The 19,617-nt window shown below is 34.9% G+C and overlaps 1 protein-coding gene across 2 annotated transcripts in view; it reads right to left on the bottom strand.

Moving 5' to 3' along the window:
* The window catches only part of LOC149421828 (atrial natriuretic peptide-converting enzyme), a 99,102-nt gene extending 84,273 nt beyond the window's left edge, over positions 1 to 14,829 (bottom strand). The window contains exons 1-2 of one of the 2 annotated variants that reach the window (XM_089634070.1): positions 14,626 to 14,829; positions 13,634 to 13,786 (exon numbers count right to left, since the gene is read on the bottom strand). In XM_089634070.1, the coding sequence (XP_089490196.1) occupies positions 13,634 to 13,699 (66 nt within the window). In that variant the 5' untranslated portion in view covers positions 13,700 to 13,786; positions 14,626 to 14,829. The remainder of the gene's footprint in view (positions 1 to 13,633; positions 13,787 to 14,625) is intronic. The other variant, XM_089634071.1, reaches the window with a different exon arrangement.
* Positions 14,830 to 19,617: the final 4,788 nt, after the last annotated feature.

The raw sequence follows: 19,617 nt of genomic DNA, 5'->3' as shown, positions 1-19,617 counted from the left end.
GATTAACCAAACGTGCTGATAGTTTTAGTTCACCAATTCCCAGGTTTCTCTTCGACTAATCGAGTATCTAAGAGATTTTTTTATTCATTACATAACTATGTTTTGTAAGAATTAGAACCTCATTAAATTGCTTTTATAAGAATTACACTATTATAATGAAAGTAGTCTAAGCATCGCTGTAATTACAATACTTTAGTTTCCGATGCAATATGTCAAATTTTCTGAATTATGTTTGTAGAACTAAATTTAATGGTATTAATACAAATCGTAAGAATGCATTCTTTCTCTTAGCTTTTCTATGCACATTTCACATATTTTCATATCCTAAAATAATCTTCATATAAAAATGATATTACTTGATACGACTTGTGAAATATTTCCTCGGTGGTTATAGAAAAATTTGAAAACAACTATAAACTATTTTAGGTAATTTTTTCATTAACCTTAATTAACTTAACTAAAAAGTAATGGTATTTTAAATCATCTAAAACTATTTTTTACGGATATTGGACAGATTGACAGCCTCCGTGGTTTAGGGATAAGGCTCTCAACTAGCAAGCCATAGATCGCGGATTCAAATCCCGGCGTGCGCAAGTAAATTTTATATGATTTGTGTTATTTCACAAATTACTCATTTAAAATAATACAAAGTATAATTTCGGCACATTCCAGCGTAGAAGATACTTTCAGTATAGTCATTTCGTAAGAGACCAACATTCACAATTGAAACGTTGCTTGAAATGGCTTTGGCCGCGTTTGGTGACCATCTCTGAATATCCACGTACTTCTCGACCTTACTCTTCCTAATCTCCTTCCCCTCTTCAATGCCTCACAACATACCCCAATCGAAGATGCCATAGACTCACTGGCTACTTGGGAGCAGTTTGGGACTCTTGTGCGGCTTCACAAAAAAAATTATGCATTAATAACGATCAATAATAGGTAGGAAGATTGGTAAAGAAATATCCTTTTTTAATTGAAATTTACTGTCAAGTAATTAGGTAATAGATTCTGATAAAAAAGTGGAAAATGAAGGTTATTATTAAATCATTTTCACACCCTTGAATAAAGGAATAATAAAACAAATTATTTGTGAAATACCACAAACTAATCAAATAAAACTTTAATATATTGTATTGCTTGGAAATAATTGTTCACTAAACTTTTGTGCACGTACAAAAATGAGTATTGCTAATTTATTAAGAGTCTCTTCAAATTATTCGTAATCCGGTTAAAACGGGATTTCAGGCCTTAACGAATAAATTAATATATTTCGTGATAAACTTCAGTAAATGACGAGTATATTTTCATGATGTTCGAAAACGTTTCATGAAAATACTAATATTTTCGTATTACGTCATCATGTATTTAAAGTCAAATATATTTTAGGAAATTTCTAAAAGTTTATCAGGAAACGGTCCGCCGTCCCGTTTTTAACCAGATTACCAATAAGTTGAAGAGATTCGCTTACTAAAATAGTTTCAATTTAAATTTTATTTTAAAATTATTTGTGAAATAACACACACTAATTAAATTAATATTGAATGCAACAGCTTGTAAATAATTGTTCACAAAACTTTTGTGCACCGACATAAATGAGTATTGCTAATTTATGAAGAATATCTTCAAATTATTGGTAATCCGGTTAAAACGGGATTGCCGGCCGTTTCCCGATAAAAAGTTTTAGTAAATTCATAATACATCGGAACACGTGTTCATGTACCTGCCTTGATAATCAATAATGCCGAAATAAGAAAATATTTGAATATTTACTAACAGGTGTTCCAACATCGTGATAATTATTTTTTTTTAAAGCAAGACAAACATTCCCAGGTTACGAATAACTTGACAATATTTGAAAATTTCCGACTACCACCACAGTAAGCTGAAAATGTTGCTTGTGTTATGATGGAGGACTTAGCCAGCCGAGGAATTGAACACACTACGCCTGGGTGCTACCCAAACGCGATGTCAGGTCGGCAACCGACCGGTGTACAATACAATAGTATTTTGCTAAAAGTTTATCAGAAAACCTATCAATTCATTCGTTAAGGGCCTGCAATCACGTTTTTAACCGGATTACGAATAATTTGAAGAAATTTATAATAAATTAGCAATACTCATTTTTCAACTTCTTTTTGGATACCATTTGAAAAATGTTCAACCTTATTTAGGACTTCGTTTGTATTCTCAGTCAGTCTGGTTGGGTATATTTTAGTTTAGCCTCATTAATGATGATGTCCGGCTAACGGTATGACGATGTGTGTATAAGTGCATTGCGTAGGTAAGTTGTACAACGCATTACCTATAACCTGAAAACGAGGTGCGACTAGGTCAACAATTAAATATTCAAAACAAATAATATTCAATACACGGCGCCTATTGATTTTAAGAAATCTAGAACTGAGGATCATTCTTTGTTAGTACCAACTAATTATGTATGGAGCGCTAAACAACTTGTTCTTGGCATACACTCCTTGCTTCATTCACATTCATACGTCTTCTCATACATAATTTTCTGTTATTCTAACTCTTGACGTTACCCGACTTAATTGTTCGATTCACTTGACTGTCATATGTCTTCCTTGGGAACTCCCGACATCTTCTACTATTCACTGCCGCGTCATATATTCTCTATAACCTATTTTATTTGTGCTTCCGTACATGCGCAATCCATCTAAGCATCCATTTTTCAATCATATCCATTACGCTTACATCAGCTCTGTGGATCTTGCCTTTTTTAGAGGATCAAAATCATTCATGGTTTTACCACGCATATGTCCCAGGGATTTCATTTTTCTTTTTCAGCTTTCAGATATTCAGAGATTCGTAATAAATAATGAATACTTGGTGCCCTAGCATCATTAAATTACATAGCATTATGAATTAATAACATTTTTTATATTGTTATTATCGTTTTGTAGATCAAGGTATCAGTGTTACTTATATATTAAATACGAACATTATAAATTAATTGTATGTAAATGCACGCTTTTGTAACTTGAAGTTGAATTCTATATTAGAATATTGATCTTCTCGTACCTAATTTGATTCCTTGTAAACTACTTTCCTTACACAAAACGAGGCGCATCAAAATGGAGAGGTTCATCTTTTGGGAATGTCGTTTGGCATTATTGAGTTTATGTGAAAGAACATACCTCACATTTTGGAGTCGTTGAAGAACTGTTTAGATAAACGCAACCTTTTTTCCTATTATTTGACTTTGCAATATGATTATTACAAGTGCACATTTAGTAATATATTTATCAAAAGAAAATGTAGCACACTTGATCATCGAAATAACAGGAAGGTAGGAGATTTCTAAAATATCATCCCCCCTTCCTTAAAACTGAATTTTGAAGTAAGAAGAAAATTACTGTCTACATCTGATTTCAAAAAACTCTAGGACTTTAGCTAGTTAATCATAGACAGCGTGCTACTTTGGTGTTGTTATCGTTGTTTTTGTTTTATAGATATGTTCACAAGTCTCAATACAGTTCACATGTAAATTAGAATCTCGTGTAGAAATTAAAGCCTTGTGTCCTAATTATAACTAATCTAGGTGAAAGATTTGACGTCCGGTACCCATCGGAGCAGCACTGTATCCAAACATCGACCCCTAATAGGGGCATGTCATTTTTCATAGTTTGGTGGTCATATTTTGATCCTAATATATTTGGAAATTAATAAAAACCTACACGATCTATAACAACTGAGTCCACCTTTGCATGATTGCAAATGATAGTGTTTTATCGCGCGTGCACTACAAGATTCCCTACATACGATCTATAACAACTGAATCCACCTTCGTATGATTGCAAATGATAGTGTTTTATCGCGCGTGCACTACAAGATTCCCTACATACGATCTATAACAACTGAGTCCACCTTCGTATGATTGCAAATGATAGTGTTTTATCGCGCGTGCACTACAAGATTCCCTACACACGATCTATAACAACTGAGTCCACCTTCGTATGATTGCAAATGATAGTGTTTTATCGCGCGTGCACTACAAGATTCCCTACACACGATCTATAACAACTGAGTCCACCTTCGCATGATTGCAAATGATAGTGTTTTATCGCGAGTGCAATACAAGATTCCCTACATACGATCTATAACAACTGAGTCCACCTTCGTATGATTGCAAATGATAGTGTTTTATCGCGAGTGCAATACAAGATTCCCTACATACGATCTATAACAACTGAGTCCACCTTCGTATGATTGCAAATGATAGTGTTTTATCGCGCGTGCACTACAAGATTCCCTACACACGATCTATAACAACTGAGTCCACCTTCGCATGATAGCAAATGATAGTGTTCACTCCAAGATTCCCAATCACTGTCACTCTCAGTATGACACATTATTATTTATATTTAGATTTTCATTTTCACCACTAGAGGAATCGAAGATTGAACGTTTTTCCGACAGCGGAAAAGCTAGTATCCTGTCAGTGTTATCAACCTCTTTACCATACAACAGAGGACAAGAAATCACTTTAATTGTGAGGTGAAGTTTATTGCCTGGCGATGACCGCCATAAGAATAATTTCACTTGTCACTCTAGTCATATTTCCATATACGCGGATAAAGCGTGTCACTAATAGCCCCGTTCAAGCCTCTCTGTCTTTCTTATAAACGTCGTACGATGTAATAAGAGAGGTTACAACGGAGCTCTCGGCGGCAGATCATAAGTCACCAGGCGCGAACTGCGTTGGCGGTGAGGCAGCTTCAACGCCTCGGGCGCCTCGGGAAAATCAATTAATTATATTTCATTGATTTATGCCCCTCGAAATCTTATTTTTTTTTTTGTCAAACTTTAAATGTATTTATTGTAATGATATTTGATATTCTAGTAATTTGTAGGTTTGCACAATCATGAAATTCAACTTATAACTGTGTTATTGCTTTATGGTTCTGTAAAGCCATTCATCGACCTCCAATACGGAAAAGTACCTAATCTTATAGTGTTAGTTTCACGATATACCGGTACTCAATAATAAGTCAATGGTGAACAGAATCATTACAAAAGCTACAAGTATAATGATACTAAGAAGGCAGAGAGCTTGATTCTGAACTCTGTGCTAGACTAAATGCTTTTGCTCTAGACCCAACCCTGAGGTTTCTAATACAACCCGTAAGGTTTTAGGGTATCGATATCTATTAGCAATCGTCTCCATAGTGTACGATAATTCCAGTATTGCCTCGGTATTTTTTCTCCGCACAAAAGGCCCAAAGGAAAATAATATCCATGTCATTATAACTGAGGATGCTTTGTGGAGAGGGGTGTGAGATATCCAATCAGAGCAGAAATGATCCTTGAAGTTTTTTAAACCATGAAGAACGTACAATCTAACTTTTAAATGCTATTTTGTGTAGACAAATAAATATATTTTTTTCATTGCTGTGAACACTGAATAGCTTTCACGCATATTTTAATGGAAACGGTTCTAGCCCGTTTAGCACGCACTCTGTCTCTCTTACACTCGCTTGACATAGTATCGCCATCCAATTTGATCGAAATAAAAATGAAACACAGTTCTGTATTTGAAATATAAGCATAGAATGGTCTAACATTCACGGTCCGTCGATGGCTACCACCCACATTTTGTTATGATGCACATAACAACTAGATGAAGTCCCCGGTGTTGCTCAGGCTTTATACAGAGTTTTTAGAAATTAGATATGGACAGCAATTTTCCTCTCATTTTGAACGTCAAGATTGCAAATTTTATCAAGAAGTGTCAAAATTCTGCTTTAAGGGGTGGAGGTGGTTTTTAGAAATCTCATGTAGACAGTTTGCTTTCTCCTGTTTTGAAGGACAAGAGTGCAAAATTTCATCAATCTCTGAAAAAAACTACAGTAGATTTGTTTAAAAAGAAACCCATAAACCCACACCGGGAAACTCTTATTTTTAATTATGCATATTATTTATAAAGATATATATATATATATATATATAGATACTAGATTAAGATCGATCTGTTGAGATATTATTTGTTTGATCAATTTCGTGTTTCAAAATAGATTATTTCTTGCATAATGTATACAATAACATATGTGTTATTGTATAAATATTCAAATCGTACATCCTTTTGAAAACACCTGACCGCATCAACCTTCTACTGAATGTTGCAGCAATTTGTGTCGGCGTCTGAGAATTGGATGGTGAAACCGTGTTATGGTTCCCACCATACCTACCACATAATGCATCTCACTAAGCAGCAGGGGAGTGCCGATACTTTATCCAGATTCTGCCATTAACCAGAAAAACCGTTTTTAACTATTTGCTCTTTTTGTGCCTTTTAGTACACAGTGCATCGAGAGCAGTGGAGAATTCGTGCGCACATTCGGCACAAACTGATACGGACTCGTTAAACTCATTTTATGTCCTCTTGTATTACGGTAAGATATATGATTTATGCGGTGTTAGCAGGAAGCGACATCACGCTTTGTATTTGCATATAAAATTTTACAATAGACACTTCCAAATAATTGTAATATATTCCAAAAAGTCATTGCTTGCATGTTTTCAAAAGATTTTTCATAGTTTAGTGATATTTTTATATGTAACGACAAAAAGTGATAATAATTTATAATACTTTCGTGTAATTACCATATTACAACCTATATGTTTTTTAGTTTCGTATTAAAGTGGTATTTTTACAGTTTTTTACAAGAAAAAAAACGTGATAAAATTTTTCCAATTTTAAAATCAAAATTATAATATTTTTAATTGCTTTTGTCCATTTGATACATTAAACCAGAGGTTCCCAAAATTTTCTGCCCACTTGCCAAATTTTTTTTCCGTAGACCCCCTGCCTGCCGAATATTGAATTTTCCTAAAACTATTAACGTCTCATGTGATAATCATTTATTTTTTTGGTAAAAATATTCCCTTCCCTTGCCTGCCCAACAACCGGTGGCGGTATACAGGGGCACCCTTATGAGGTATTGTTACATGATATCCGATTCTTCAACGTTCCATTTCCATAGTCAAAATGTCCTCAAACTTAGTTTTGAAGTCTGTGTGAAGTGCATTTAAATGTTGAACGTCATTATTATCCTGGACATTTTTCAAAAACAAGTTGGGGAACTAGGAAAATTCGCGGTTTCCAATGTGCAATGTTTTGCTTGAATATATTAATTCTGACTAGAAAAGGAACGTAAACTCTATTTATATACCTCAATTAACAACTTTACGAAATATAAAAATACAAATATCAAATAAGTCATTTCTCAGTCTATTATATTTGTGTTAGGTCTATTGTGTCATTTACGGGACTCCTAAATGTTGACTTGAGGTAAATGGGGGTCCGCTCGTATGTACCCCCATTTGAATCTCGTGGACCCCCAAATTTTTTTCTCGCTGACATAGATCCCCAGCATGCCGATATCAACCCCTGGAGGTCCATATAGACCACTTTGGGAACTTCTGCATTAAAATATGAACAAGTTTTTATATATGCGTTCAAAAACAGTATGTCTTTTTGGCATATGTTCAAAAACAACGAACCTATGGGCAAATCAAAACAAAAAAATTCAGAAGACCCCAGGGGTCTTCTCAAATAATGTACCTATCTTCAATATTGTGTAAATTCTACAAAAAATATTTTTTTTGGGGTTAAAAATACCATCAAAACGTCTTAGCTCTAGAAAATCGGAAGATACGTCAAGGTACGTCTCTGCTATGCGAAGATGGAACTAAACTGATAGCAGACCAATCGCAAATCGAAACTCTTGGTTCCCATTGTCCGTGTGAAATAATCAGGTAATAATACCTCAGTTAACTCCGGTATTTACAGATTCTGTAACGAAATTGGATTCGCAATCATCAATTTCACTAATTCTTAAATTAGCGACGTAATAAATTGATGGCTTATTAAAGGCGTTTAAAGATAAAATTGCTTGTAGGTAGAAAAAAACTACTACTGCAAAGCGGAACTAATAAATTAGTGAGATTGTCTGTTGACATCAAAGTGTTAATGGACTTAGTAAACTGCATTTATATGCTAATAAGCCGCACCTTTGTTTGCATTTTACCTGCATTATGTTGTTTGACCTAAACATTGTAATTAAATTGTATTAGAGTTGGTAGATGTTAAGGTTAGGCACTCAGAACACAGTTCTGCACCACCTTCTTCGATATTTATTTAAATTGCTCCGAAGTTAGCAAGCCTGCGATACCAGAAGATTTTCCGCAATAGACTAATACTAACACCCATAGATACTGTTATTTTACGCAACTGATCTCCACCATTTATGTTTGGTAAACGGTTGTTTATCAGTTGTACAAAATTTAAAACATGTTTATTAGTAAGGCTCAGAGTAGTTAAGGTTATGTTAAAGTTAAGGTTAAGTTAAAGTTAATGTTAAGTTAAAGTTAAGGTTAAGATAAAGTCAATGTTAAGTTAAAGTTAAGGTATAGTTAAAGTTAAGGTTTAGTTAAGGTTAAGTTGAAGTTAAGGTTAAGTTAAAGTTAAGGTATAGTTAAAGTTAAGGTTTAGTTAAGGTTAAGTTGAAGTTAAGGTTAAGTTAAAGTTAAGGTTAACCAAAAGACATAAAAATACGAAATGGTCAAGCTAAGGCCGCTTTCTTTCACATGATAAACCTCCTCCGCAAAAACAGATAAAATTTTAATGTGAGTCGTACCCAGCTATAAAAGAAGGCATTCAAACATCCAAGCTGTGTACCCTGAGAAAAATTGGTACTCCATCACGTCCACGTCCTTTCCGAGTAGTAATGTTTCATTTTCAGGCCAACTGCATTTCTCGTACTTATAAATTGTTATAAAACTGGAATTGCTCCCAATGGGCAGGACATAATAGTGGAAAAAAGCCGACCACCGAATAGGCCCCTATTTAATTAACGAGCAGGAGAAGGAGTGTGGTTTGGGAGGCCTAAGCTTCATTTGCTGGCTTGTATGGAGGTAAATACCGAAAAATAATCCTTCATAAAATATCACCTTTGGGTATGCTGTATAAAGGATTATTTTGAAGAGAGGAAGGAGTGAACATTGGTCTTGAAGAAACCCATTTTGTAGGAAGGAGGAAACTGTTTGGAAATGGACGCGCATTTGTCGTATTTCGCGAGTATGCACTGGTGCCGAAGGGATCAATGACGCTAGTTTCTCGGAGCATCTTCCATTGTAATACCGGTAGAACAAGGACAGCATTTCTACCTGACTCCTATCCTCTAAAGATTGCAATCCATTCGTTAAGGTAGGGGAAACTATGAAGACCGGCAGGAATAGAAGCGTGTCCACGATTCAGCCCTGACTCTCAAAAAACTGTTTCACCGTAAGTTATGTATCACTAGGGTAGAAGAAACGCCTTTTTCGCATAGGACCATAGACATTCAAATTAATAGACTACCCCAGAAGGGAAATCAGAACAAATCAAGTTGCACGGAGGGGGTGTGACCGTCTCCCTTTCTGTAATTTGTCAATAAATGAATCTGACAGTAAACAGGCAACTCGCATTGCCACTTACGAATTAGTAGTCCGTTTTTACTACGAGGCGCTGCTGGCTGCGTAAAAAACTACAAATCCCAAATCGGGTGAACAAAAGTTCGGGCTTCTTTCCAAAACTGAATTACATATTTAGTTACACTATTTAGTTTTTTAGACACCTTTACAAACGTTGTACACAATTTTACAAATTTACCCACCTCACTCATTTTTAGCGTTACTACGAAGCCCGGTTTAAAGGCGGTTTGATTTTTTAACCGTTTTTACGAACATTCTGACCCTGCCAAACCGTTGGCTTTCCTTAGCAAACTTCAATTTTCTCCGCAGGGTCTGGTATTTCATTGTGCGCTCTTCGGCATTCAACCGCACGGTAAAATATGGCCAAAGGGTTTGCCTCCAGCTAGTTAAAAGATTTCCATTTTTCATGTTAGGGCTACTCTTTCAATTTTGGATGCCTATGCATTAGCCAGATTTTCTGGTATAGGTCACTCTCCGATATTAAGTATACAATGGATTAACTGGCTCCGGGGTCGATGTTTTAATGTGGTAGTCAAATAACAAAGGATAATCGTAAATAAGTTACTAAGTATATTACCTAATATTGATGTTATAATTTGAGCAGCATTGTGCTGTCATAATAAGTTTAATTTAGTTCACGGTGGTTCTTTCGTATCACGAATGGGCGCCTTCGTTCCAGCAGTTACGGATCATTGCTTCATCCACCATTACGTGATGGAGAACAATGCATGATCAATAAATTATATGTAAGCATATGTTATACCCATCTGATCTGTCTGTTAGAGTGTGGACGATTCGTTGTGATAGGGAACCTAGAAATCTAACGAAGCACTTGCCGAATGCACTAATTTTCTACTAATTCCTTTGCTAATAAATACCCTACACCGTATCCCCAAATATGACATGGGACCTGAGATTCGTCACGTTTTCATTGTTATTGAGAAAATGGTCTAAATCTCTTAATTAACCGATCGACGGTGAACGAACTTTGATGGAACTAACTCTTAGAAGCTATTTCACAATTCGCTCGTAGAAAATGTATACTAAAATACACGTTATTCTACGGGTAGCGCTTTTGAATAGTTTATTGAGAGGTTAAGAAATACCCCATTAGGTTTACAGGTTAAAATTATTCGATTAACATTGAAGAATGGAACTCGTACCAATTTTATTTTGGTTATTTTTATTTTTGAGCGGTTCTTCCCACAGTAAATATGATTTTTACCTATATATTTTATTCTATCCACTATTTCAAAGGGCTATTTTACAAGGATATTTCACAACCTCTCGGCAAGCTGTTCATTAACGACACTCGTAGAAAAAATTGTATAATAAAATAAATGGTTCATTAGTGCTACTCGTAGAAAAATTGTATGATAAAATACACTTTATTCTACTAGTAGCGCTATGAAACAGCTTTCTGAAGGGTTATGAATTACCCCATTTGGTTTGCAGGTAAAAATGAATCGAATAACATTGAAGAATTGAGCTCGTATCAATTTTGCTTTGGTAATTTGTAATTTTATTTAGGGAGCCGCCTCTAGACTGAAGCCCCACAATACTTGATAATCCTATTTAATTCTGTGCAAAGGAGGGCGGTCCGTCTGATTGACAATCCATTGCTAGCAGACTGATTGCCATCTCTAATGCACCTACAGGTATTTTAATGGAGCCTCTAAGGAGCTAGCAGCTCTAAGGAGCTAGCAGAAAGGATCCCAGGTTCACCGGGGCACGTGCGTGAAACTCGACGTACACGAACATTGATGTTGGGCTCCATGAGAATGCCGTGACCGTTTCTTCAACTAGTTTTTCTGTAAGACGGCTCGCATGTGGAACGAGTTATCTGCATCTATTTTCCTCCTTCGTGAAATTCAGACCCTTCAATTCCTTCCTACAGCCATTACCTTAGCCCGCCTCACTGCACTTCGCAACCGAGTGGCGACATAGTTCCCTGCCTTTATACTGTACAGACAGCGGCGCTCTTGTGAGGAGTCACATTAAAAAAATATATTTTTACAGTAAATATGATTTTAACACCTCTGTATTTTATTCAAACTATGAGCAATCGCCATTATTATTCGAGTATTCTATCGAGGTCACAGAATAAAATTTATTTAAACCTATTTTTTTCTGAGAAAACTTAATTATTCGACATTGTGCCAGTTCCGCATAAATACGTTCTTGCATAGTTCGAGTGTGTGAAACTTTCATAATTTGAAGTTCGCCAAACCGTAGGAATTATATTAGTCATGAGCATCTTTTATCAGCATCTTCTTTACATGCTTAACATATTACAAAATTTAATCTTGTTTGTACTTAGTTTATAAATTTTAAGTCTTTAAGGGGATTCAATTCGTAAAATTATAACGAAATCACGCACTCCTTATGCAGGCGGGGATAAGGTCAAAATTCACGCTGAACGCCGCCTGTCGCCTGTTTCGATTTATGCGAAAAAAACATCGCCAAAGTTCATATTTTATTTTATTTTGCGAAGTTGAAGCACAATTACTAAAATATTTTCTGGTCAAAGTCTGAAAAACAAACTTTTCCGCATTATACAATAAAAGCATATTTGAAAAGAGGTGCGTGTAAGTGTGAGATTTTACACTTTTATAGGTCTGATATTTATAACTATTTTTTGTAGGTCTCATACTTTTTTCTAGGCTTATAAAAGTCAGCAAAAAATGCCCGCTTAAGGCCTAAATGGTCAAGGTTGTTGTTTACTCGCAGAATATAATCAAAACATTTATGATATTCAATTTATTGGTGATCACATTTTCAAACAAAAACACATGATTTTCTCATTCAGCTGCTAGACTAAAAATCTGCATACCTTCAAAATTTCAGCAACCTGCTACGGATAATATCGTTCGAAAATCCGTAATGGTAAGTAAAAAAAAATTAATTGCAATAGGTGAAGTGAGCTTGTGTTTTATTCTCGAACAAAATGATTTTAAAGTAAAGTTTTTTGTGATAATTTTACTACGTAACAAATTGTAATATAAAGGCTACCATATTGGGGCTGCAGTTATGGACGCCATAAGAGAAGAGAGGTTGTTTATACTTTTTTATAAATCGCTGGCAATCAGTTGATATGTTGGTAGCAGTTTTGCTAGATGCATGGTTTTTACTATATTTCCGTGGTTTTTAGGGTGATTTATAAATACCACAATGGTTTTTAACCGGTCACCAAAAATATGTAGTTTTTATTTTAGTTAATTTCTTGGGTCCTGTGGGGAAAATCCCGAATTCAGGAATGTGGTTCTTGAACTTCAGTAAGGGTTAACAATGTATCTTTATCTAATTATTATCTTTGTTATAAATAATATAAATACAATTATAAAATCAGATGAATATATTACGTAACTTCAATTAGGTACCTACACTAACTACTGTAAAATGTAGAAAAAATAAATTATTGAAGTAGTGGGATAATTTCTTCTCCCTCATCTCAACGATCAGAAAAAACGTACTTATTTATTTCAATTATTTAAATTTTAGTGTCATTATTTGATTTAAAAATTAAGTTCTACAAATGAAATTTGATGAAAGTAAAAAAAAAATCCTCACGACCTGTATCATCTTTGGGGATGCTGTGTGGGAGTTATTTTTAGGAAAGGAAGGAGAGGATGTTCTGGGAAGGAAAAAGGTTAGGAGGGGTGGGTAGGAATCTGGGGTTCAACGTGTCCTGGAGTGATGGACATATGAATCTATCTCCCCTCCTCGGTGCAAGGCGATGTTCTGAGAGAGGTCAAAAGGTCCCCCTAAACCAGTCTCCCCCTATTCGGCCTGTCACGCAGTTGGCGGGCAGACCAATCCGCTGTCAAGACCGACACAAACTTCAGCCTATGAACCCGGGCACCAAACGAAGCGAACCACTTGCGCTGACCTATGGCAGAGGTGTTGTTTATCCAATAAATGGTTCGCGGGGCGGCGGTACCCATACATACCCGCCACCCAAATTGATTGTTTAAAATAAAACATTAAAGCATTGTAGTTTTCTTATTTAAATTTTCAATAAAAATCGAAACACATTTTTCCTTCCAAACGTCGTTTTTTACCCTGAAACATGTTTTTTTATTTTTTTTTACATATGGCATCACTGGTTGGTAGTTATCTTTATTTTGAATAATCTTACCTTGGAATCCCAGGAATCCTTTCTCTTTCCATTCTTTAGGTCCTTTTTGTTCGGGTTTACAACCATGATGGATCTATTACACCACTAACACTGTTTAAACACTAGTCACTTTTTGTTTCATCAACAAAGGTGGGTCACTCCTCCTTCAAACATCTACAATAAAAGGAGATCACACATCAAATCACTGAATTGGTCAGTCGTGACAGTCGACGTGACTTTTGACAGTTCGTATCGTGTCGTGACAGTTAATATAATAATATTGACTGGATTCGGGATTTGGGTAATTTTTTCAAGGTTTTTATTGTTCTATCATGCGTATGTTATATTTTATGTGTGCTCGAATTAGATATGGTCGTGTAGCACAAATTAAAATTAAAAGGTAAATGTAGTAGGATAAAATTGATGAAAATAAATTTGATAGTTAAATACGTTTTGAAATTTATAGAGAACAATGAAAAATATAAGAAAATAAACATTATCAAAATAGCGTTATGTTAAAAGAGTATGTGCTAAAAATTAGATTTTTATTATTGAATAAGCTTTTTAGATATTTTTAAAAGGGAGAAAAAACAAACATTAATTATTTTATAGTATGTAATGTGAAATCAATTATTAATATTTTGACACATTTATTTAAGCTTGCATTTACTTTAGTGTATTTGTTTTAATTTAATTTATCGCGACAATGTTTGTACAATTGTTCTTCGGAAATACCTACTGTGTTAATATTTCTTCGATAAAATAATATTTGCTTTGTATAAAAAACAGCCATTAGTCTCATTAATAGGTTAAAAATTATCGTCTGTTATTAGAAATAATATAAAATTATATATTGATTTTTTAAAGATATTATGATAACACAAGTTATAAACACGAGTATAGATTTTTTGTCATTCTATACCATCGAGTTGTAAACTTATTAGATCGTGAATAAATTTTAAAAAGTCAACGAACTCTCCAAAATAACATCCAACTATCGTATAAAATCCTACCAATTATAAAGGAAACCGGCAAATAATGACACCATTTAAATGCACTCCCGTCAGGACTAAAAAAAACTCCGAACTGTCACATGTCAGTCAAACATCGCGAGCGGAATATCGAGTAACTAGCGAATTATCAGGTAAGATTCCGGTACGTTTTATACAGGTATTCTCCGTACCGCGGTCGACGAGAGACTGACCAAACTGCAAACTACTAACCTAAAGTCAGACTAGGCTGCGAGGCTCAGACTGGTTCGAGTTTGTATTAATTTGTTGGGCAGACGCGAGGTGATCCGATGCCAGGTAAAGGTGAGTATCCGATAGTACTGGCGGAGCTGCGGTGCCTCCAGACCAACAACAGTTAACTTTCTCTGACTTTCTTCTTTTGATGCTCAGCATCAGTGGTACTGGCTGGCTACAGGGGCGGAAGCAGGATTCATACCGATTTAATAAGGACTGGGTTAAGGTTAATACTAAATACATAATAATTATGTGTAATTTAGCACTTTACAAAAAATAAAATTCAGTTAAAATAATTGAGGTTCTCATTAGACGTTTACTGTTTATGTGTAGGTGTCGGGTATCGAAAGGTATGCAAATCCAACAGCTTTTTCAAATCCCGCGGGATTGCGGGATATGCCAACAGTTCATGAACGTTTTTTACTATTATTAAAATATAATTTTTCTTTTTTCCTCACCTTACTTTTAATTTCTATATTTGCATTTAGTTTTATTTATTCTCATATGTTTTTATCTTACATTTTATTATTTTCATATTATTACTTTTTATCTATTTATTATTATATTTTATTAATGAAGTATTTTATGAATGACTACCACAACACGGGCATTAGCCTAGTGTGATAGTCAAAAGAAAATGTACTGCATCATCGTGTATTTTTTTATTAATAAAAATAAATTTAAAATTTATTTGGATTATCTTTGTGTCTTATCTTATAAATTTAAAATTTATTTGGATTATCTTGTGATTATCTAGTGTATTATTAAAAAAATCCATTGAAAAGGTAAAATAAGAGGAATTTTCGTATCAATCATCGTTGGTACTAGTAATATTATTAAAAAAAGATATTAAGAAGATAATATTAAATAGTATTTTAAGAAGACATTGATAAAAAAAAAAATAATAATATGAAAACTTAAATGTCACTGACAGGTCATTTAGGCCTGTGACACACCACGCTATATTTTCGTGACTTGGCCTATTTCAGCATATCGCTCGCCATACATTCCCATTGGTAGTGGATGGCGAGCGATATGCTGAAATCCGCTAAGCCATGATGCGTATAGCGTAACGTGCCGCTTATCTTAAGATCAATCATCTTTAGTACTAGTAGAGTCCTGTCACCTATACGCGAACGGACGTTTCCCTACAAGTCGCCAGTACATGGTACATGGCGACTAGGTGTTTTGGTGTAAATTTTGTTGTCAAAATTCCGCTCAAATTCTGCTCAATCCCGCATCCGAAAATCAAATATTGCCGAAATCCCGCGGGATTGCGGGATTTCAAACCCGAATTATCGAGTATCGACTCGAATCATAATGACAATATTGGTATTTATATATATCTATATATTTATCTTATACGGACCGTTCCTAACATTTCTAAATAAACACATTGAATTACTTCTCAAAAACGTAATAAAAAATATCATTTTTTTAAAGAATGGGTATGCTAGATTCGTGTACGCAGCTGATTAGGAATTAGATTTCGACCTTAGCAAACAATAGAATATGTTTGTTGAAACCTTGGGTTTTAGGAATTGGAGGAAGACAGCAGGAGGTATGTAAGCTTGCCAGGAATGGAGGCATTTTCTAGATACGGCCAGAGACACGTAATTATCATATTTGAACCAATCCTGGCATTGTGACACCTCACAGGATCTGAACTGGACTAAAGCGGGGGGAATTACATCACCACCAGTTGGGCGCAGGTTAACGAAGGGGCTTTGGAAAAGTTTTATTAATGTTCGTGAAGAGGCCTGGATGAAATGAAGGAGCACGTTCTACCAACGTTCTAACACGTTCACCTAATGTTTTTTTTCCTTTGATATGATTTTTCCTAAATAAAATTACCTACACTAATTTGTTGTTTCGGTAAATGGACTCCCATTCTATTCGCTCATTATCATATCTATGTGACACCGACAATGCAGAAATTAGAAACCAATTTAGGAGTACGTAATTATACGATGGTGTTTGTAAAATGAACTTGTAGTGGTAGTCAGATATAATCACCATCATTATATTCAATATCAACGGTGGACTTTAATTTATAATAATATCCCGTCAAAATACAACGCGTCGGAAATATTATTGCAATAGTAATAATAATTACTTGCAGTCAGGACCCGCAGGCGGGTTCTTAAGACTTTGACCTTTTTCACTCGGTGCCACCAGTCCGGGTATTTCGATATTATAGACGAGAAAAATCAGGGAAAAGGAAACAAAGCAAGTTCCGTTTCTGTGATTTGTCAATAAATTAATCAGACAGTATACCGGCTACTCGCATTGAAATATCACTATTCAGTCCTCGCAAATAAAATCTTCTTACGAATTACTAGTCTTTTTTACAATGGCGCACAAATTGCTAGCTGCGTAAAAATCTACAAAACCCAAATTGGTAAACAAAAGTACGGGCTTGTTTAGAAAATAGAAGGTGTTGTATTGTGTATTTTATAACGGCCGCTGAAGCATAAGAGTCTACGAATTTGACTTTGAGTCTGGATGCTGCGGTTTCGAATTCATCTGCAAGAAAAAAAATCATGTGGTTATCGTCAGGACGGGATGTGATTGTGATTGATACTTTATATAGATTTTGTCATTGATTCCACTTTAGACCGTAAATCTTAGTAAGATTTCAAAAGTTCACACCGTTCGGCGCCATAGATCCTGGGAAAACGGCTTTCAAATTTTGCATTTACGCCCGTAAAAATTATGATTTTTCCACAATTGCTACTTTATGCGGATTTTATCATTGATTCCACTTTGGAAAATAATTCTCAGTACGATTCCAAAATGTCACTCCGTTCGGCGCCATAGATCTGTAGAAAATGGCATTCAAAGTTCGATCCTAAGCGGTGCATTTATGACCATAATTCTTAGTACGATTCCAAAATTTCAGTCCGTTCAGTTTTTTTTAATGTTTCATCATTTCAAATTATTGAGAGAGGGAAGGTGAATTTACATATCAATTATGTTTAAATTGGCAAAATTCAAAAGGTTGTGGGAGATTGGAGTCGAATTCGATGAGATGTTGAATGGAGGGGAGGCAATTTTAGATAAGGCTTGACAGAAGAGAGGATATTTGTTCAGAGAGGGATAACCAAAAAATATGTGAACTAAAATTCTCACTTCTAGACTACACAATGTATCTGAAGATGATCTGCGGCTTCCAAAGTTCGAACCCATGATTCAATGGTATTAAATGAAGTAGTATTAAGAAGATATTGTATTTTGTATTTAACGACCACTATCTTTAGACTCTACGTATTTTACTTTGATTCTGGATTCTGCGATTTCGATTTCATCTAGAAGAAAGAAAATCATGTTATATCATCAGTACAGCGTGTCATCGTGGTTGATTGAATGAACCATAAGAAATTCGTTAATATTCAGGTGTAGGGTTCTAAGAAACAATGAAGTGTGAATATTAAGGTGTAACGCCGGGAATTGACTAAGACGCACTGACGATATAACGAGTGGAACTTTTTATTGCCGACAGCAAAAAATTGCAGCATGTTTAAAAAAACGAAAACGAAAGCTGTTTTATTATAATACCTGCAATTGAACGCTGCATTACAGCTCCTCGTTGATTATAAGTGATGAGTGTAGAGACACTACGAAAATTACATTTTTTAAATTTAAAAAAAAAAAAAAACGGAAAACAGTATTTTGGTTATTTCAAAAATCCTTGTTTTACAGCACGTAAACACCCTTTTTGAAATGCTGGGGTCTTCATATTAAAGCAAAACCTTTTACTTGGCCCAGTTCTTAGCTGAAATGACCGTAAATCTATGTATTTCTCATGTGTTATTTATAAAACATAACATATGATACACTTAGGTACAAATAAGTTTTTTTTTCAGAAACTAGTTTTTATATCACACAAAACTTGATTTTGTCTTTTAAGGTGCAACTACCCAAAAAAAAGCATGCATTTCATTCTAGTGGGTACCTACTTTCACTCGATCTAGTTTTTGAGTCAAATCAATTTATCTTATCAGAAAAGTTGAGATATCGAATCCGGGTCCTACTCCATCAGTGGTTATTGAAAAATATTACTATTCAGGTATCAATAGATCTGAGCGAAAGCCTGTTCCAACAAAAAAGAACATGATTCAAGTAAGATGTAATGCTTTTGCACCGTACTGTAATGGTTGTTTGCCATAAGCCAATAATACGTTAAATTGCCTATTTGCCTGGAGAAAGTCATGGTGGTAAGGCGAAATACAGTTTTTTTGCATTGGGTGCCTTGTCTCATTTCATGATCGTGACACTTCAGACTTTCGACTGCAAGGTAAGCAGCAATTCTGGCAAACTAATAATGTGGCGTATTTTGAAATTTACTTAATAGTCACACAATCGAACAATTCCAAACATCCTCTAAAAACTCAAATTAACCCTTGATTAGAGAAATGCATACCACTGCTATTAAATAATGATATCTAACTCATTCCGCGATTTCTTTTTATGTTGTCCAGTTCATTTGAAGCTGATCACTTATAAATAATTTGTCGGTGTCATTAACTTGCGGTACTTCGAGCACCAAATTAATAAGATACTGCAAACAAGAAATTCTTCAAATATTTATGTCAGACCTTAGCTAATTTCTGCTTCTTCTTTACTGATTTTACCGTTCCATCTTTTACTACCGCAAAGAAAGAATACTATTATTGTTATATATGTTAGTTACAGCTAGTTCTGTACCCCGCCACACGTTGCTGTGGGTCAGTCTGTCTGTGCAGATAGTGAAACAATAGC

Source organism: Hesperophylax consimilis, chromosome 8, assembly GCF_061612785.1.
Source record: "Hesperophylax consimilis isolate HC1 chromosome 8, BYU_Hcon_1.0, whole genome shotgun sequence".
Classification (NCBI taxonomy): domain Eukaryota; kingdom Metazoa; phylum Arthropoda; class Insecta; order Trichoptera; family Limnephilidae; genus Hesperophylax; species Hesperophylax consimilis.
Note: the sequence above shows the minus strand (reverse complement) of the source record. Positions and strands in the feature narration are given on the sequence as shown.